Below are 21,746 nucleotides of genomic sequence, written 5' to 3' on the forward strand. Positions count from 1 at the left end.
CGACCCTATGACTGTTTTTTCCTCTGACCCTTATTGGAGATTGGTACAACTGATCAATGATGATGGGCTTTGGAAAGTAGGTTGATAATGAGTAGGAATGTGAGAGGGTGCAGGTGCTTTCAGAGGCGAAGATGGGTGCACTGTGGATGCTCAGGCTTAAACATCACACCACCTTATCCCTGTCAAGTAGCCACACTACATACAGCAGGGCAGCCAGTGTAGGACCGTTGATTACAGGAATGAATGGGAGTGCACGATAGATGCACCCCGCCCCTCCTTCCCCAGCCATTACCTTGACTGGTTGCATGTCACTCATGGAGACAGGGATGGACAGTCAAGGTAATGACTGGGGAAAAAACTGTGATCAGAAACAACACCTGCTCAAAACAAGAAGAACTTCAGAGTTAATACGTAGAAACGTTCGTAGAAAATAGAAGCAGGAGGAGGCAATTCGGTCTTTTGAGTCTGTGCCGCGATTCATTATGATCATGGATGATCATCAAGCTCAATATCCTGATCTCGCCTTCCCCCCATACCCCTTGATCCCTATAGCCTCAAGAGCTATATCTAATTCCTTCTTGAAACTGCACGACATTTTGGCCTCAACTACTTTCTGTGGTAGCGAATTCCACAGATTTAGTACTCTGGGTTAAGAAATTTCTTCCCACCTCAGTCCTAAAAGGTTTATCCCTTTTCCTCAAACTATGACCCCTTTTTCTAGACTCCCCCACCATCGGGAACATTCATTCTGAATCTACCCTGTCTAATCCTGTTAGAATTTTATAAGTTTTTATGAGATCCCCTCTCACTCTGCTAAACTCCAATGAATATAGTCCTAACCGATTTAGTGTCCTCATGTAACAGTCCCACCATCCCAGAAATCTGCCTGGTAGACCTTCACTGCACACCCTCCACTGCAAGAACATCCTTCCTCAAATAAGGATTTGAAAACTGCACACAATGTGGCCTCACAAATACCCTCGACAATTGCAGTAAAACATCCCTTTTCCTATACTCAAATTCTCTCGCTATGAAGACCAACATACTATTTGCCTTCTTTACTGCCTGCTGTACCTGCGTGCTTACTTTCAGCGACTGATGCATGAGGACGCCAAGGTCTGACTGAGTATCCACCTCTCAATTTACACCCATTCAAATAATAATCTGCCGTCCTATTTTTGCTACCAAAGCAGATATCCTCACATTTATCCGCATGATACGGCACCTGCCATGCATATGCCCACTCACTCAGCCTGTCACAGCCTGCCAATCGGAAAAGGACCTATTTATTCCAACTTTTTGCATCCTGTCTGCTAACCAGCTTTCTATCCACCTCAAGACACTACCCACAATCACATGCACTTTAACATTACAGTATAATCTGCTATGTGGGACTTGTCGAAAGCCTTCTGAAAGTCTAAATAAACCACATCTACCGGTTCTCCCTGGTCAACTCAATTATTACATCTTCAAAGAATTCCATTAGATTTGTCAAGCATGATTTCCATTTTGTAAATCCATGCTGACTTTGTCTGACTATACCACTGCTTTCCAAATGCTGTGTTATGAAATCCTGAATAATGGACTCTAGCAACTTCCCCACTACCAATGTTAGGCTCACTGGTCTTTAATTCCCTGTTTTCTCTCTACCTCCCTTTTTGAATAGTGTGCTTATATTAGCTACTCTCCAATCTGTAGGAACCATTCCAGAGTCCGAATTTTGGAAAATGATCACCAATGAATCTACTATTTCTTTTTTTTTTTTATAAATATTTTATTTAAAATTTTTGGTCAACCAACACAGTACATTGTGCATCCTTTACACAATATTATAACAACACAAATAACAATGACCAATTTTATAAACAAAAAATGAATAAATAATAAATAACAAAAATGAAAACTAACCCTAATTGGCAGCTGCCTTATCACAAGTAACACTCTCCAAAAATATAATTTAACAGTCCAATATATAATTATCTGTCGCAACGACCTTTACATATTATACAGTATATATTAACAACCCTGAGAGTCCTTCTGGTTCCTCCTCCGCCCCCCCCCCCCCTCCCCGATCCTGGGCTGCTGCTGCTGCCTTCTTTTTTCCATTCCATCTATCTTTCTGTGAGGTATTCGACGAACGGTTGCCACCGCCTGGTGAACCCTTGAGCCGACCCCCTTAGAACGAACTTAATCCGCTCTAGCTTTATAAACCCTGCCATGTCATTTATCCAGGTCTCCACCCCCGGGGGCTTGGCTTCTTTCCACATTAACAATATCCTGCGCCGGGCTACTAGGGACGCAAAGGCCAAAACATCGGCCTCTCTCGCCTCCTGCACTCCCGGCTCTTGTGCAACCCCAAATATAGCCAACCTCCAGCTTGGTTCGACCCGGACCCCCACTACTTTTGAAAGCACCTTTGTCACCCCCATCCAAAACCCCTGTAGTGCCGGGCATGACCAAAACATATGGGTATGATTCGCTGGGCTTCTCGAGCACCTCGCACACCTATCCTCCACCCCAAAAAATTTACTGAGCCGTGCTCCAGTCATATGCGCCCTGTGTAATACCTTAAACTGAATCAGGCTTAGCCTGGCACACGAGGACGACGAGTTTACCCTGCTTAGGGCATCTGCCCACAGCCCCTTCTCAATCTCCTCCCCCAGCTCTTCTTCCCATTTCCCTTTTAGTTCATCTACCATAGTCTCCCCTTCGTCCCTCATTTCCCTATATATATCTGACACCTTACCATCTCCCACCCATGTCTTTGAGATCACTCTGTCCTGCACCTCTTGTGTCGGGAGCTGCGGGAATTCCCTCACCTGTTGCCTCGCAAAAGCCCTCAGTTGCATATACCTGAATGCATTCCCTTGGGGCAACCCATATTTCTCGGTCAGCGCTCCCAGACTCGCGAACCTCCCACCCACAAACAGATCTTTCAGTTGCGTTATTCCTGCTCTTTGCCACATTCCATATCCCCCATCCATTCCCCCCGGGGCAAACCTATGGTTGTTTCTTATCGGGGACCCCTCCAAGGCTCCAGTCTTTCCCCTATGCCGTCTCCACTGTCCGCAAATCTTCAGTGTAGCCACCACCACCGGGCTTGTGGTGTAGTTCCTCAGTGAGAACGGCAATGGGGCTGTCACCATAGCCTGTAGGCTAGTCCCCCTACAGGACGCCCTCTCTAATCTCTTCCACGCCGCTCCCTCCTCCTCTCCCATCCACTTACTCACCATTGAAATATTAGCGGCCCAATAATACTCACTTAGGCTCGGTAGTGCCAGCCCCCCCCCCTATCCCTGCTACGCTGTAAGAATCCCTTCCTCACTCTCAGGGTCTTCCCGGCCCACACAAAACCCATGATGCTCTTTTCAATCCTTTTAAAAAAAGCCTTCGTGATCACCACCGGGAGGCACTGAAACACAAAGAGGAATCTCGGGAGGACCACCATCTTAACCGCCTGCACCCTCCCTGCCAGTGACAGGGATACCATATCCCATCTCTTGAAATCCTCCTCCATTTGTTCCACCAACCGCGTTAAATTTAACCTATGCAATGTGCCCCAATTCTTGGCTATCTGGATCCCCAGGTAACAAAAGTCCCTTGTTACCTTCCTCAACGGTAGGTCCTCTATTTCTCTACTCTGCTCCCCTGGATGCACCACAAACAACTCACTTTTCCCCATGTTCAATTTATACCCTGAAAAATCCCCAAACTCCCCAAGTATCCGCATTATTTCTGGCATCCCTCCACCGGGTCTGCCACGTATAGTAGCAAATCGTCCGCATACAAAGATACCCGGTGTTCTTCTCCTCCTCTAAGTACTCCCCTCCACTTCTTGGAACCCCTCAACGCTATCGCCAGGGGCTCAATCGCCAGTGCAAACAATAATGGGGACAGAGGGCATCCCTGCCTTGTCCCTCTATGGAGCCGAAAATATGCAGATCCCCGTCCATTCGTGACCACGCTCGCCATCGGGGCCCTATACAACAGCTGCACCCATCTAACATACCCCTCTCCAAAACCAAATCTCCTCAACACCCCCCACAAATAATCCCACTCCACTCTATCAAATGCTTTCTCGGCATCCATCGCCACTACTATCTCCGTTTCCCCCTCTGGTGGGGCCATCATCATTACCCCGAACAGCCTCCGTATATTCGTGTTCAGCTGTCTCCCCTTCACAAACCCAGTTTGGTCCTCGTGGACCACCCCCGGGACACATTCCTCTATTCTCATTGCCATTATCTTGGCCAGGATCTTGGCATCTACATTTAGGAGGGAAAAAGGTCTATAGGACCCGCATTGTAGCGGGTCCTTTTCCTTCTTTAAGAGAAGCGATATCGTTGCTTCAGACATAGTCGGGGGCAGTTGTCCCCTTTCCTTTGCCTCATTAAAGGTCCTCGTCAATACCGGGGCGAGCAAGTCCACATATTTTCTATAGAATTCGACTGGGAATCCATCCGGTCCCGGGGCCTTTCCTGCCTGCATGCTCTTAATTCCTTTCACCACTTCTTCTACCTCGATCTGTGCTCCCAGTCCCACCCTTTCCTGCTCTTCCACCTTGGGAAATTCCAGCCGATTGAGCTTCATATAATTTTTTATAAAATGTCTTGAACACTCCATTCACTCTCTCCGCTCCCCGCTCCATCTCTCCTTCGTCATCCCTCACTCCCCCTATTTCCCTCGCTGCTCCCCTTTTCCTCAATTGGTGTGCCAGCAACCTGCTCGCCTTCTCCCCATATTCGTACTGTACACCCTGTGCCTTCCTCCATTGTGCCTCTGCAGTGCCCGTAGTCAGCAAATCAAATTCTACGTGTAGCCTTTGCCTTTCCCTGTACAGTCCCTCCTCCGGTGCTTCCGCATATTGTCTGTCCACCCTCAAAAGTTCTTGCAGCAACTGCTCCCGTTCCTTACTCTCCTGCTTCCCTTTATGTGCCCTTATTGATATCAGCTCCCCTCTAACCACCGCCTTCAACGCCTCCCAGACCACTCCCACCTGGACCTCCCCATTATCATTGAGTTCCAAGTACTTTTCAATGCACCCCCTCACCCTTAGACACACCCCCTCATCTGCCATTAGTCCCATGTCCATTCTCCAGGGTGGGCGCCCTCCTGTTTCCTCCCCTATCTCCAAGTCTACCCAGTGTGGAGCGTGATCCGAAATGGCTATAGCCGTATACTCCGTTCCCCTCACCTTCGGGATCAACGCCCTTCCCAGCGCAATAAAGTCTATTCGCGAGTAGACTTTATGGACATAGGAGAAAAACGAGAACTCCTTACTCCTAGGTCTGCTAAATCTCCACGGGTCTACACCTCCCATCTGCTCCATAAAATCTTTAAGTACCTTGGCTGCTGCCGGCCTCCATCCAGTCCTGGACTTCGACCTATCCAGCCCTGGTTCCAACACCGTATTAAAATCTCCCCCCATTATCAGCTTTCCCATCTCTAGGTCCGGAATGCGTCCTAGCATCCGCCTCATAAAATTGGCATCATCCCAGTTCGGGGCATATACGTTTACCAAAACCACCGTCTCCCCCTGTAGTTTGCCACTCACCATCACGTATCTGCCCCTGTTATCCGCCACAATAGTCTTTGCCTCGAACATTACCCGCTTCCCCACTAATATAGCCACCCCCCTGTTTTTCGCATCTAGCCCCGAATGGAACACCTGCCCCACCCATCCTTTGCGTAGCCTAACCTGGTCTATCAGTTTCAGGTGCGTTTCCTGTAACATAACCACATCTGCCTTAAGTTTCTTAAGGTGTGCGAGTACCCGTGCCCTCTTTATCGGCCCGTTCAGACCTCTCACGTTCCACGTGATCAGCCGGGTTGGGGGGCTTCCTACCCACCCCCCCTTGTCGATTAGCCATCCCCTTTTTCCAGCTCCTCACCCGGTTCCCACGCAGCTGTATCTCCCCCAGGCGGTGCCCCCCCGCCCATCCCCTCCCATACCAGCTCCCCCCTCTCCCCAGCAGCAGCAACCCAGTAATTCCCCCCTCCTACCCCCCCGCTAGATCCCCCCGCTAGCGTAATTACTCCCCCCATGTTGCTCCCAGAAGTCAGCAAACTCTGGCCGACCTCGGCTTCCCCCCGTGACCTCGGCTCGCACTGTGCGATGCCCCCTCCTTCCTGCTTCTCTATTCCCGCCACGATTATCATAGCGCGGGAACAAAGCCCGCTCTTCTCCCTTGGCCCCGCCCCCAATGGCCAACGCCCCATCTCCTCCACCTCCCCTCCTCCCCCCATCACCACCTGTGGAAGAGAGAAAAGTTACCACATCGCAGGATTAGTACATAAAACTCCTCTTTCCCCCTTTTTTAACTCCCCTCTTCGCCCCCCACATTCGCCCACCACTTTGTTCAAACGTTCTTTTTAATAACCCGCTCATTCCAGTTTTTCTTCCACAATAAAAGTCCACGCTTCATCCGCCGTCTCAAAGTAGTGGTGCCTCGCTCGATATGTGACCCACAGTCTTGCCGGTTGCAGCATTCCAAATTTTATCTTCTTTTTATGAAGCACCGCCTTGGCCCGATTAAAGCTCGCCCTCCTTCTCGCCACCTCCGCACTCCAGTCTTGATAAACGCGGATCACCGCGTTCTCCCATTTACTGCTCCGAGTTTTCTTTGCCCATCTAAGGACCATTTCTCTATCCTTAAAACGGAGGAATCTCACCACTATGGCTCTGGGAATTTCTCCTGCTCTCGGTCCTCGCGCCATCACTCGGTATGCTCCCTCCACCTCCAACGGACCCGCCGGGGCCTCCGCTCCCATTAACGAGTGCAGCATCGTGCTCACATATGCCCCGACGTCCGTTCCCTCCGCACCTTCAGGAAAACCAAGAATCCTCAGGTTGTTCCTCCTTGCGTTGTTCTCCAGTGCCTCCAACCTTTCCACACATCGTTTCTGATGTGCCTCATGCGTCTCCGTCTTCACCACTAGGCCCTGTATGTCGTCCTCATTCTCGGCTGCCTTTGCCTTCACGACCCGAAGCTCCCGCTCCTGGATCTTTTGTTCCTCCTTTAGCCCTTCGATCGCCTGTAGTATCGGGGTCAACAGCTCTTTCTTCATTTCCTTTTTGAGCTCTTCCACACAGCATTTCAAGAACTCTTGTTGTTCAGGGCCCCATGTTAAACTGCCACCTTCCGACGCCATCTTGGTTTTTGCTTGCCTTCCTTGCCGCTGTTCTAAAGGATCCACTGCAATCCGGCCGCTTTCTCCTCCTTTTTTCATCCGTATCCAGGGGCGATTCCCTTCTGGTTTACCGCACAGTGTTTTTAGCCGTCAAAATTGCCGTTGGGGCTCCTATCAAGAGCCCAAAAGTCCGTTTCACCGGGAGCTGCCGAAACGTGCGACTCAGCTGGTCATCGTCGCACCCGGAAGTCGAATCTACTATTTCTAGTGTCACTTTCGTAAACACTCCAGGATGAAGATCAGGCCCAGGAGATTTATCTGCCTTCAATCCCATTAATTTTCCCAAATCTATTTATTTACTAATACTAATTTTCTTCAGCTCTTCACTGAAACATTTGTTTCTCAGAACTTCCGGTACATTACTCATGTCTTCTATTGTGTAGGCAGAAGCAAAATGGACCATGAAGAGCTTAAAAAATAAACACAGCTAATCCCCCCTTTGAACTAGCCTGGACCTTTACAATTAAGAGACATGTAAAATGTAACAGACTGTGAAGTTGAATGTAAACAGTGCAATTCAAACCATTAGGTTTCTCAGCTGGTGTCAGTGTGGAGTGTCATGATATTCAAACACACATCACAACACACATCATGATAGACAGACCAACAGACCAATTAGCACACATAACACGACAGCCAATCACAGACAAGGGCAGACACAGTATAAGACTAGAAACACGACACCTGCTGGCCAGTTCTTCTGGAGACAGGACAAGGCCAGGACCTCATTAACAAGACACTCACAAGTAACCACGTGCTGAGTACAAAGACATATGTGTAAATAACTAGTTGGAATAAAACTGCGTTGTACCAATCGCAACCGTGTTGGTTCATCTGTACCTCAGAGCACCCAACACCACATGGAGTTTACACATTCTCCCCATGTCTGTGTGGGTCTCACCCCCACAACCCAAAGATGTGCAAGGTAGGTGGATTGGCCACGCTAAATTGCCTCTTAATTGGAAAGAAAAGAATTGGGTACTCTAAATTTATTTTAAGAAAAGGTTTCTCGGCAGGCCCAGAGGCTTGCAAAAGTTAAAGAGGAATGAAATTGACTGAGAATAAAGAACTTCAAAGATCTCCAACACATCAAAGAGAAGACTTTTACCTTAATCTGACAGTTCTTTGAATTTGACAAGCTGGGAGAGAGATCAAGGGCGGGATTCTCCAATAACGGGGCTACGTCCCCACGCCGGCGTGAAAACCGGTGGCAACCATTCCGGCATCAACGTCCCCAGAAAATGAGGAATTCTCCCCTTTCTAGGGGGCTAGGTTGCTGCCGGAGTGATTCCCGCAGCTCAAGCCGGCGCCAAATGGCCCACGTGAGTTCGCCCATGGGCGGAACGGCCGGCGTATTTCCACGCATGCGCAGGACGGCCGGCATATTTCCGCGCACGTGAGGGGTTCCTTTCTCCGCGCCGGCCCCCGGGCAATATGGCAGAGCCCTACAGGGGCCCAGCATGGAGTAACGTAGGCCCCACGGAACCAGCCCACCCGCCGATCGGTCGGATCCCCCCGCACCCCCCTCCAGGACGGCCCCCGCACACTTATCTTCCAGGTCCCGCCGTGTGTGAGGTGAGTAATCCACGCCTGCGGGACTGAGCAAAACTTGTCGGCCACTCGGCCCATCGGGGCCCGAAGAATCGCTGGGGGGGGCGCGGGGGGGGCGCTGTCAACGGCCCCCGACCGGCATGGCGGGAATCCCGGCGGTGCCCAAAAAACAGCGTCGGAGAATAGGGAAGACAGCTTTGGGGCAGCGGGGTGGGATTCCCGCCTTCCTCCTGTGGATTCTCCGACCCGGCGCAGGGTCGGAGAATCCCGGCCCAAAAGTCTGACGGTTACAGAGGGAAGACTTTTACCTTAATCCGACAGATCATGGAAATTTATATATTGAAAGTGAGTTCAAAGATTTTCAAGACTACAGAGCGAAGACTTGCCACGCGACCCCCATCCCAAGAAAGACCCCCGAACTGAGGCCCTCCAGCCAAGCCCAAGCCCAAGACCCTTATCTCCCCAAAAACTACCTCCTTCGGCACCCTTGAAATAAGTGCAGAGAGGGTACTCACCCTCTTGCTCACCCTCAGTGTCCCTGGACTCCGATTTAAAATGTTTTAAAAAATATATTTTTATTCTCCTTTTTCACATTTTCTCCCGCATTTACACCCATCAACAATAAACAATAATCAGCAAGATATGTCAATCCCCATAATAACAACAATCCCATCCGCCCACCAACCCCCAAACATCAGCCCGCATGTTTACATAAACAAATGACAAAAAGGAATCAGGGATTACCCAGAGTCACCCTTAATCTACACAGCCCCCCTCCGCCGCCCCCCCCAACTAATGTTCGATGTTATCCAGTTCTTGAAAGTGCACAATAAATAGTGCCCATGACTTGTAGAAGCCCTCCGAGCTTCCCCTCAGTTCGACCTTAACCTTCCCAAGGGTCAAGTATTCCAACAGGTCCCCCCGCCACGCCAGGGCACTGGGTGGAGAGGCTGCTCTCCATCCCAGCAGGATCCGCCTTCGGGCGATCAATGAGGCGAAGGCTATGATACCTGCCTCCGCACCCGTTTCTAACCCTGGCTGATCCGACACCCCAAATATGGCCTCCTGGGGACCTGGGTCCAGTTTCACATGCACCACCTTGGAAATTACCCTAAACACCTCCTTCCAGTACTCCCCTAGCTTTGGACAGGACCAAAACATATGAACGTGATTAGCGGGGCCCCCCCACCCCGGGCCCCCCCACCCCGCAACGCTCACACACATCCTCTACTCCTTCAAAAAATCGGCTCATCCTCGCCCTCGTGAGATGCGCTCTATATACCACCTTCAGCTGTATCAGCCCCAACCTCGCACATGAGGTGGAGCACCTCACACCAGACCCTCTCCTCTATAACCTCTCCCAGCTCTTCCTCCCCCTTTGCTTTGATCCCTTCCAGTGGTGCCTTATCCTCTTCCAAAATAGCTCCGTACACCGCTGACACTGCCCCCTTCTCCAGTCCCCTTGTCGTCAACACCTCCTCCAGCAATGTGGAGGCCGGTTCCTCTGGGAAGCTCTGTATCTCCTTCCTGGCAAAATCTCGAACCTGCATGTACCTAAACACTTCTCCCTGCTCGAGCCCATACTTCACTTCCAGCTCCCTCAATCCTGCAAACCGACCCCGAAGAAACAAATCTTTTAGCGTCTTAATCCCCTTCTCTTCCCATTTCCGAAAACTTCCATCCCACCTCCCTGGCTCCAATCTGTGGTTCCCCCGAATCGGCATTTCCCTTGACCCTAAACCCAACCTGAAGTGTTGGCGAAACTGCCTCCAGATTTTCAATGAAGCTATTATTACCGGACTCCCTGAATATTTCCCCGGAGCTATCGGGAGCGGCGTTGTTGCTAGTGCCTTCAGCCCCGACCCCCTGCACAAGCTTCTGGACTCCGCTTTTAAGGACCAGCAGTGATTCACACCTGCAGAACGTCCAGCTGGGGTGGTATGAGCATCGCAGAAGGCCGCAGCATTCCAGTATAATCTCACTATTGAGATCAAAATAGATGCTAATGAGTTCTTGCCAGGGGAGATGGCCGGGGGGCTTGTGTCGGGTTTGACACCCAGTGAGAATCTCTTTTTTGTCCTGGCATCTGATTCAGTGAGCCAGCAGGAATCGGGCTAGGGTTACCGGCCCCAGAGAAACACCCTCATTAACTCGGATTCTTTCTCCATAGATACTACCTGGCCTCTGTCTATTTCCAGCATTTTCAACTTTTATTTTAGATTATTTCAAGGGTGGCATGGTGGCACGGTGTGTAGCACTGCTGCCTCACAGCTACAGGGTCCTGGATTCAATTCCGCCCTCGGGTGACTGGCTGTGTAAAGTTTGCACTTTTTCCCCGTGTCTGTGTGGGTTTCCTCCGGTTGTTCCGGTTTCCTCCCACAATCCATCGAAGTGCAGGTTCGGTGGATTGGCCCCGCTAAAGTGTCCAAAAGGTTCAGTGGGGTTACTAAGTTACGGGGATAGGGTGAGGCGTGGGCTTAAATAGGGTGCTCTTTCAGTGGTTCGGTGCAGACTCGATGGGCCGAATGGCCTCTTTCTGCACTGTAAATTCTGTGATTCCGTGATTTAGAGCATCTGCAGTATTTAACTTATGTATTGAATCCCCATATCAGTTCTAATGCTGTCTCTTTTTTTTTGCAGTTGCGCATAGTAAAATATTGGCCTTCATATTAATGGGTAGTTCAATGGTAACAGCTGGATTATTGAGCTTGATACTGCCTGAAACCCATCACCAGCCTCTCCCAGAGACAATTCAGGAAATGCAAATAATGAACTGGTGAGTCGACTCTGTGAAAAACGGGGGGTGAGAAATTTGCATCATTTGCACTTGATTTTTAGATGCTACAAGTACGCTCAGAATTCCAATATTGTGATGTGGTACGTACGGTAAGGCAAATCACTGTGAACGGTATATTGGTGAGGCAGCTGGAGCATGTGCACTGAGTGTGTGACAGAAATATACGAAGTTCAGTGCTGATTTGGCCCAGCGATGGCATTTTAGGCTTGTTGAACTCTCGCTGTGTTAGCCAGCTGTACATACCACATCAGCTTCAATGTAATGGGTTTGAGGCATTTGATTAATGTTCAGATATGACCCCCTTTGTCAAAATTGGAAGATATTACAGACAAACAACATTTAAAAAGTAGTAAAATAGTATAGATAATGGAATACGTATTATAAAAAACAAAGTAGACATTCTCTGTGTGAAGTTTGCACGTTCTCCCTGTAGCTAACGTGGGTTTCGTCCGGCTGCTCCGGTTTCCTCCCACAATGTGCAGGTTTGGTGGGGTTTTGGGGTTACTGGGAGAGGGCGGAGGAGTGGGCTTTAGGTAGAGTGCTCTTTCAGAGGGTCGGTGCAGACTCATTTGGCCGAATGGCCTCTTTCTGCACTATAGGGATTCTATGGATTCTTCTATTGATTCGGTGTTTAGAGCATCGAGAGTCAGAAAATATTGTTTAAAAGTTTAGACAAGAGTCATGTAGCAAGTATCAGATATTTAGATTTTCAAAAGATCAGCTAATCATGGGAGCCACCCAGTGGGCTCGGGGGTGTGTGTGTGTGTGTGTGTGAGTCGCTGTCATTATAATAGCAGCCTCAATGGCAGCCACTTAATTGGGTCCCCAAACCTTCAATCTGTGTTTCCTGGTCTTATTTTTTCAGTTTTGTTCTTTCAAGGGGTGTGGGCAATGCTGGTAAGGCCAGTTTTTGTTGCCCATCCCCAATTGCCCTTGAACAAAGCGCCTTGCTAGGCCATTTCAGAGGACTGTTAAGAGTCATTTACATTGCTGTGGAGCTGGAGTCACAGGTCCCATAGGAACAATGGTACAAATGAGGGATTGGTTCCAGAACCAAGACCGGAAATCACTCATGGGGCACCTGGCAGTGATAATTGCTTTCATTTGTTGCCTTGTCAAGTCGCTGTGGCGACTGTGGATGTCTGCACACCAAGTTCCTCAGTTACTGTGAGGACATAATGAAGCCATCGATCAATGTCAACTGCCTGTTTAACCTTGAGCTACTGTGAGTCTGAGCGTATATTAAATGCAACGGAAGTGTACAAATGCATTAAAATCATGATGGTTATGCCAAAACAATTTAACAGAATAAAATACTAATTTCCAACCTAACAAAGGCAGTTCGACCTGTCCAGTCATATAGATGGGTGGCGTAGAATGTCAATGCGTAATGTGCACACTCCGGCGCCTGTTCAGGTGTACTGAGGGAGAATTCAGAATGTCCAATTCACCTAACGGCATGGGGCGGGATTCTCCGACCCCCCGGCAGGTCAGCCCCGCGATATTCTCTGGCCCCCCAAAAATCCCATTGACGTGAATCGCGCCGCACGCCTCGGAGAATGACGAGGATCGGTGCAACGCAACGGGCCCCGGGGCCGCCCCAATTCTCCGGGCCGGACGGGCTGAAGTCCCGCCGATCAGTCGTGCTGGTTGACGCCGGCCAGCGTGGAGTAGGGGTCGGCGTGGGGCTGCCGCCGGAGAAGTGACGACACGGCTGCAGGTGGTCGGGGGGGTCGCAGGAGTGGAGTGTGTGCGCCGGGGGGGGGAGGAGCTGGGGGGGGAGGAGCTGGGGGGAGGAGCTGGGGAAGGAAGAGCTGGGGGGGAGGAGTGGGGGGGAGGAGGAGGAGCGTGGGGGGGGAAGGAGCGCGGGGAGGAGCGGGGTGGGGGAGGATGAGCAGAGGGGAGGAGCGGGGGGGAGAGGAGCGGGGAGGGCAAGGGGATGGGACGAGCGGGGGGAGGAGCGGGTGGGGAAGAGAAGAGGGAGGAGTGGGGAGGAGTGGGGGAGGAGCAGGAAGGAGAGGAGAGGGGAGAGTGGGGAGGGGAAGGGGCAGGAGGGGGTGTGGGGGGGGTGAAGCGGGGGGAGGAGCGGGGGGTGAGGACGGGGGGAGGGAGAGCGGGAGGGGGGAGGAGAGGGGGCTGCCGGAGAGGGTGTTGGGGAGGGTGCGTGCCGGGGAGGAGAGGGGGGTGCCGGGGAGAGCATGTGATGGTGAGGGTGCGTGCTGGGGAGGAGGGCGGGGGGGTTGGTTGCGGAGGGTGCATGCCTGGGAGGAGAGGGGAGTGGTTTGGGGACGGTGCATGCCGGGGAGTGGGGGGGGTGTCCGCCTGGCCAACAGTCGTGACCATGCAGCCCATGGCTCCTGGCTGCGGGGGGGGGGTGGGTATGGGCACTGATGACATGTCGTCTATCCCCGACACCCCCCCCCCCCCCCCCACCCCCTGCTGGCTGTTATGTTTGGTCATCACCCAGCGATGTTGGCCGCCGTGGCGGGAGCCGCATTTCTACATGTTACCCTGGGGGAGCTGGCAGGAGCGTTCCAGGGAGGCGGCGGAGGCTGCCGCAGAGGAGCGTGCCGCAGGGAGGCAGGTGGCAGCCGCCCAGGCTGGAGGGCCGCCCGCACGACAGGACGAGGAGGAGGAGGAGGAGGTGGTGGTGGTGCCACGGCGACGGAGACGCCCGATGAGGCCCTGTGTGTATCGGCCCCGCTCATTGTACCTGGACTTCATGGACCGGACATGCAGGAGGGGCTCCAGATGAGCCGGGAAACCGTCGCCCATATCTGCCACCTGATGGCACACCTGGCACCACGTGGCACTGGGGGAAGCCACCCTCTCCCCGTGGCCGTCAAGTTTACCGTGACCCTGAACTTTTATGCTACGGGGTCATTCCAGGCATCGGTGCACCGGTACATCCGTGCAGTGACGGATGCCCTGTATGCCATTGCGGACCGCTACATCCAGTTCCCTGTGGACCGGGCCAGTCAGGATGCTCGGGCAGCGGGCTTCGCTGCCATGGCCAGGATGCCCATGGTCCAGGGGGCGATCGATGGGATGCACGTCGCCGTGTGGCCACCTGCGGATAACAGGGCCGTGTTCACGAATCGGAAGGGGACTTATTCCATGAATGTGCAGGTGGTCTGTGACCACCGCATGATGATCCTGCACGTCTGCGCCCAGTACCCGGGCAGTGTACATGACTCATCCGTATTGGCGCCATCTTTCATCCCCGCCATGTTCGAGGGACGCCCCACCTGGCTGAGGGGCTGGTTCTGGGCGACAGGTGTTACTCGTTGTGGTTATGGCTGTGACGCCTATATGGAGGCCACAGACTGACGCGGAGAACCGCTACAGCGATGCCCATGCAGCGACCAGGAGTGTGATAGAGAGCTGCTTTGGGCTGCTGAGGATACGCCTCAGGTGCCTGGACCACTCTGGAGGGGCCCTCCAGTACCCTTCAGATAGGGTCGGCCGCATTGTTGTGGTCTGCTGCGTCCTGCACAACATAGCCCAGCAGAGGGGCGATATGCTGCAGGCAGAGCACGGAGAAGGGAAGGAGCAGCAAGGCGAGGCACTGACCTCCCAGGATGAGGAGGATGGGGGCAATGGTCAGGTTAGACGGGCTGGACATGGACGGGAGGCTGCCCACCGTTACCGGCTGGGCCAGCAGGCATGGGACAGGCTGATAGCCGCCCGGTTCACGGAGTAGGGGGGCGTGGGAATCGCCGAGTATGGGCACAGACTGCACACTCCAGTACCAGCCTACCACCTCATCCCACCCACCCAGCACCAACCACCCTCACCCACCCACCCAACACCAACCACCCTCACCCCACCCGCATGCACACCACCCCTCCATTGCACATCCACCTGCGGCACAACGGGCCGGGCTCACACGGTCGCCAGTGGAAGCGTGTCTATTGCAGGCCATGGAGGATGATGACAAGCCGCTCTGCGATGAGCTCTGGGCTCTACATCGTTGGACAATGCCTGACCCATGGCCACAGTACCACCCTCCACCCGGACCGTCCCTGCATGCGGCCATGACACTGCAGCGCACGGTCCCGTCGTCTGCCCAGGGGGATGGCGAGGCAACCTGGGGGGACGGGGGCACACTCACCTGAGGCCGACGTTCTATCACCCTGTTATGGGCCAAGGTTTAGAGAACCCCAAAGTGTATCATGGAGTTCACCTGACCCACAACTTTTATAGATTGTGGTATGGGGAGCACACGGCCCACTCTACAGGTGTGGTACAGCAGAAATGAAAAAGTATTTTTTAAAGCAAAACAATGTTTATTCTATGAACTCAAGTTAACCTTTTTAAAACATCCGTGAACATCTTAGCAACAATTAATTCAAATACAACCCCCAAAGAATACAACACTGAGTAATCCTTTAAGCTTTCCTTTTAACATCCATAAGACTTAAAACACCTTTTACCAGAAGCACATCAGGTTAAAGGCACTACTTTTATTAGTTTTAAATCACCAGGATCCATTTACAGTCTTTAGATTACAGAGAGAGACTCTGATACACCCTCTGGCTGCGACTGCAGCTATCCAGCTCTGAAAACGAAACTAAAAAGCACCCTGCAGCAAACAGCTTAAAACGAAAGTAAAAAGCTGACAGACAGCCCAGCTCCACCCACTCTCTGACATCACTGCAGTAATAAACACCCATTTCTTAAAGGTACTCTCACATGACAACCCCTCACACACACACTGGCGCTCACCTCACACCACACCCCCGCACATATCGGACAGAGCACAAAGGCAGCTTCTGTGGGTGTGAAAGTGATTTTAATAACAAACAATACATACACGTGCCCTAGCCCCAGAACTAATCTGTGCCCTGCACCCGTGCCACCTTACTCAGTGTCTAATTTTTTGGCATTATGGGCGTCCAGGTAGTTCCCCAGTCGGTACAGCAGAACTGGAGGTGGACTCCTGTGATTCCTGCCCTGTGACTAGGGACCACTTTGGCGGCCGTTTCCTGGGGCGGCCCGGCCTAGATAGGCCAGGCGGAGGCTCAGGCGACTGGGATGGCGAGCTGCCAGCCTGTCCTTCCCGTGCCCACCAGATGCACCTGGGAAGGAAGGGGGGGGGAGTCCGAGGTGTCGCGGTGTTCCGGGATCTCCCATTCAGGGGGACCCAGAACGGGCCCCAGCATCTCCTCCTCCCTCGGGGGGCCTCTACATTGGTCGGGGATGCGAACGGACCAAGCACCCAACGCCCCCCCGATACCTGGCGCTGCCAGTCCTGGAGGCCCGCCTTGGTATCAACAAGGATCTGCAGGTTTGCAGCCATGGAGCTCAGGGAGTTGGCCATCCCTGTCTGAGTCGGGGCGATGTCGGCCAGCAGCTGGGCAATGGCGCCGATGCCCTCAGCGATGGCCTGCAGAGACTGTGCCATTGCCTGCTGAGACTGGGCCACGGCGTTGAGCGCCTCTGCGATCTGCTGCTGGCTCCGGCTCATGGCTACCTGTGAGAGGGCACCCATGTCCTGGGCCACGGACACCGCCTGCACGGAAAGCCCCACACCTTGCATACTGGGACCCATGTCTGACACCGTCGTACTCATTGCCTCCACCGCGGACGCCGCCCGTGCGGTGTCAGCCTGGGTGGCACGCATAACCTGCTCCACTACCTGCTCCTGCACGCGGGTGGATTCCTCCACCTTCGTCTGCAGCTGCCGCAAGCTGGCCGTCACCGCCTTCGGTCGTCCCTTGGTCCGTGACTGCATCGGATTCCAGGGTGGGTGTGGTAACTCCAGGAACCCGGGACCCGTCTGGGCAACAGATGGTTGCCTGCGCTGGGCTGCCCTCCGACCGTCCATACCCTCGGCTGCTCCTGCCTCCACCTGCTGCACCGGGACAGCTGTGTTGTGCGCACCAGTTAGTGTCCCAGATGCCTCATCCCTTTCGTGCCCAACCGAGGTGAGTGGCTCTGCGATGGTGGAGGGTGTAGAAGTTAGCAGTGGCGTAATGGCGTGCTCCTCATCCGACCCGAAGTCCGGGGTCCCCTGGAGTGGTGATTCCTGTCCATCCGTTCCCTGTGTGTGGGTGTCATGTGCATCAGTGTCCTGGGCATCGGTGTCCTGTTTGTTAGGGTCCTGTGTGTTCGGGTCCTGTGTGTCGGTGTCCTGTGCGTCAATGTCCTGGGTCGGCTGCGACGGGGGCCTGTTGCTGTGGCTGCCCTCCTCGTTGCTGTGTGTGCCCGCCGGTGTTGCCGCACTGACACATGTGAGGTTATTTATTCGATAGTCATAGGAATGGACATTTGAAGGGTTGACTCGATGGGCCGAATGGCCTCCTTCTTCACTGTAGGGATTTTATGATTCTATGATATACTTGAATTGGAGGTAGTACAGTGAAGGTTCACTGGACAGATTCTTCGATAGAGAGGTTTATCCTCTGATGAAAGGCTAAGTAACTTACGTCATTACTCTCTGGGTTAGACGAATGGGAGGTGATCTCATTGAAACATACAAGATTCTGAAAAAACTAGATAGGGTAGACACTGAAAGGTTATTTTCCATGGCTGGAGTATCTATGAACACAAGGCACAGTCTCAGGATAAGAGGTCGGTCATTTAGAACCACGATGAGGAGACATTTCTTCACTCAGAGTTTGTGGATCTTTGGAATCCTTTATCCCAGAGGATTGTGAATGTTCGATTGTTGAGTATATTCAAGGCTGAGATGGACAGATCTTTGGTCTCCCAAAGATAAGGGAAATGAGGAGCGGGTGGGACGGTAGAATTAAGACAGGAGGTTAGCCATAATTGTATTGAATGTCGGAACAGGCTCGAGGGGCCCAATGGCTCTTATTTCTTATGTTTTTTCTCACACTGGGTGCCTGACTGAGCAGGAATAACTTTTGCCTTGATCAGCACAAAACTCATGAACAAAATAAAATCAACCATTGAGGATGTTGTTTGTCATTTATATAAACCACATAGATGACTATGTGAGGTTGAATGTCTTGGGTTACAGGAAGATATAGATGGGATGGTCAAATGGGCAGAAAAAAGGCAGATGGAATTTCACCCTGAAAAGTATGAGGTTTTGCACTTTGGAAGTACTAATTTCACAAGGATGCTTTCAATGAATGGCCTGACACTGAGAAGTTTCGAGGAACAAAGGGACGTTGGCATGTTTGCCCATAGATCTCTGAAGGCAGAAAGGCAGGTTAATAGGGTGGTGAAAAAGGCACATGGGATACTCGCTTTTATCAATTGGGGCATAGATTACAAAAGCAGGTAAGTCATCATGGAGCCGTATAGAACTTTGATGAGGTCACAGCTGGAGTACTGTGTGTAGTTCTGGTTGCCACATTATAGGAACGATGTGATTGCACTGGAGCGGGTGCAGAGGCGATTTACCAAATGTTGCCTGGGATGGAACATGTAAGTTACGAGAAAAGTTGGATAGGCTGGGACTGTTTTCACTGGAGCAGAGAAAACTGACGGGTGATCTGATTGAGGTGTACAAGATTGTGAGAGGCATGGACAGGGTGGTTAGGGAGCAGCTGTTCCCGTTAGTTGAAGGGTTGGTTACGAGCGGACACAAGTTCAAGGTGAGGGGCAGGAGGTTTAGGGGGGATTTGAGGAAAAACTTTTTTACCCAGAGGGTGGTGACGTACTGGAACGCACTGCCTGGTAGGGTAGTAGAGGTGGGTTGTCTCACATCCTTTTAAAAGTTCCTGGATGAGCACTTGGCACATCATAACGTTCAGGTTTCCTCCGGGTGCTCCTGTTTCCTCCCACAAGTCCCAAGAGATGTGCTGTTAGGTAATTTGGACATTCTGAATTCTCCCTCTGTGTACCCGAACAGGTACCGGAATGTGGCGACTAGGGGCTTTTCACAGTAACCTCATTGCAGTGTTAATGTAAGCCTATTTGTGACAACAAAGATTATTATATTATTATAAGGAGTTACAGAAACACCTGAAACGGGATTTACCGTCCCACCAGCTTCGTTTTCCGGCACGTCCCCGCCAGCAGGGGAATTTTCCGTTCCCGCAGTCGACCAATGGGGTTTCCCATTGTGGCCATCCCACGCCATCGGGAAATTCACAGGCATCGGTGCCCTGCCGGCGAATCGGAGTATCCCACTGGCAGAGAATCCCGCAGCTTGAATTTAATGAAAGGAATATTCACTGTTAAGATCCCTCTTTTAAGGGACTTCCGGTGGCGGCTACGGAGGAGCAAGTCGCACATTTGGTGGCTCACGCTCTGGTCGGACTTTTGGACCTTTCCCCCGGGCTTTTTTCTGGTTTTAAATGGCAAAGCCGAAGCCTGAGGCAATTGGGCACCGTTTCCACTCATCGGTGTATGGAGAAAAGGACCAAACGTACACGAAAGGGCAGAAACAAAAAGTCAGTAACGAGCTGTAATAAAGCTGCAACGGGAGACAGTATGGCCGAGGGCTGGACCCCTGGGGTGGCAGCGCAGCTACCAATGGACCCAGTGATGCAGGCCATTCAGGATGGCTTTGCCAGGCAGAAGCGGGAATGCGTGGACCCGACCAAAGAATTAATTGATCGGCTGGAGAGCAGACTGGACGCCAAATTCAGACGGTGGAGAAGGTGCTGATGAACAAGAGGAGCATCAAATAGCAGTGGAGCTGGAGGTGGGGATGCTTCGGAAACAGCAGAAAAGGTTCCTGGAGAAGGTGGAGGACCTTGAGAACCGGTCCCGCCATCAGAACCTAAGAAATGTCGGGCTCCCGAAGGGAGCAGACGCTGGGGCATACGTGGCGGGTATGTTCGAAAAGCTGCTGGGGGAGGGGCATTCCCCCGACCATTGGAGGTGGACAGGGTGTACCAGGGGGGACCCTCCGAGGGCAATGGTGGTGAGATTCCACAGGTTCCTGGACAAGGAATGCATTCTTCTGTGGGCCAAGAGCACGCGGAGTTGCAAGTGGGATAACAGCATCCTGCGGGTTTATCAGGACCTGAGTGTGGAGGTGGCGAGGAAGAGGGCAGGCTTTAACCAAGTCAAGGCTATTTTCTTTAAGAAGCAGGTGAAGTTCGGTCTGCTGTATTCGGCATGTCTTTGGGTCACGCACGAGGACCAGCATCACTATTTTGAGTCGCCCGATGAGGCGCTGGACTTTGCGAAAAGAAAAGGACTGGTGGGAGTCTGAGAACTCTCGGATTTAGAGAAACTTGTTGGCCTATATTGGGCCCTTTTTTTTCTGTTTTTCTGTGGGGGGGTTTTCTCCCCCTTGGTTTTTGGTGGGTTTTGTGTTCCTGTTTTTAAATTGGTTATGCCTTCTCGCATTGTTTTGTGTCTCTTTTTTGGAACTCTGCTTAGGGAATGGGGTGGGGGGAGTCGATTTTTCAGTTTTTTTGGTTCTTTTTCTCGTTGCAATGTCCCTTTTGTGTTTTATCTTGCGTGTTTTTATTGATGTGCACTTTTGTGGGATGGAGGCATGCCTGTCTGAGTTTCGGTGGGTGGTGCTTTTGTTTTTGTGTTTTGTTGCTGCTGGGTGTTTGTTTGGGGATTGTTGATGAGGGAATTTGTTTACATTGGTGGGGGAGGGGAGCGAGGGAACAATAGGTGGGAGACTTCTTGGCGCCAGGGACAGGGACCACCAAGCGAGCTGGCTGAGCTAGCTCATGGAAGCACAGTGGGGGGGGGGGGGGTGTATATGCTTAATTCATGAGATGGGTTGCATTTTAGAGTACTGTTGCTGGGGGGGGAGGGGGGATAGGTTCTGCTGACGTGGAACGGCACTGAGGGGGGTGGGGACCGCCGTGGGGTGGGCCGGAGGAGGCACGGCGCATGAGCTGGGCGTGGGCCCAAGAAAGGGGATGGCTGACCGGCGGGTGGGGGGGGGGGGGGGGGGCACTTTGTCTCCCAACTAGGCTGGTCACCTGAAATGTCCAGGGGCTAAATGGGCCGATAAAGAGGGCACGTGTGTTTGTGCACCTGAGGGGACTGAAGGTGGACGTAGTAATGCTGCAGGAGACACACCTTAAAGTAGTGGATCAGGTCAGGTTGAGGAAAGGCTGGATTAGTCAGGTTTTCCACTCGGGGCTGGAGACAAAGACTAGAGGGGTTGCGATTCTGATTAACAAGCGGGTGGCATTTGAGATGGGAAGAATAGTCTCGGATGTGGGAGGTCGATAAATCATGGTTAGTGGCAAGCTGCAGGGGATGAAGGTCGTGCTGGTCAATGTCTATGCACCAAATTGGGATGATGGGG

At 52.2% G+C, this 21,746-nt stretch overlaps 1 protein-coding gene across 1 annotated transcript in view; it reads left to right on the top strand.

The window, feature by feature from the left end:
• The window catches only part of LOC140429963 (organic cation/carnitine transporter 2-like), a 317,607-nt gene that overhangs the window by 237,122 nt on the left and 58,739 nt on the right, over positions 1-21,746 (top strand). The window contains exon 12 of the mRNA XM_072517551.1: positions 11,383-11,518. Coding sequence (XP_072373652.1) covers positions 11,383-11,518 — 136 coding nt within the window. The remainder of the gene's footprint in view (positions 1-11,382; positions 11,519-21,746) is intronic.

The sequence above is a fragment of the Scyliorhinus torazame genome, chromosome 9, assembly GCF_047496885.1.
Source record: "Scyliorhinus torazame isolate Kashiwa2021f chromosome 9, sScyTor2.1, whole genome shotgun sequence".
In the NCBI taxonomy this organism is placed as follows: domain Eukaryota; kingdom Metazoa; phylum Chordata; class Chondrichthyes; order Carcharhiniformes; family Scyliorhinidae; genus Scyliorhinus; species Scyliorhinus torazame.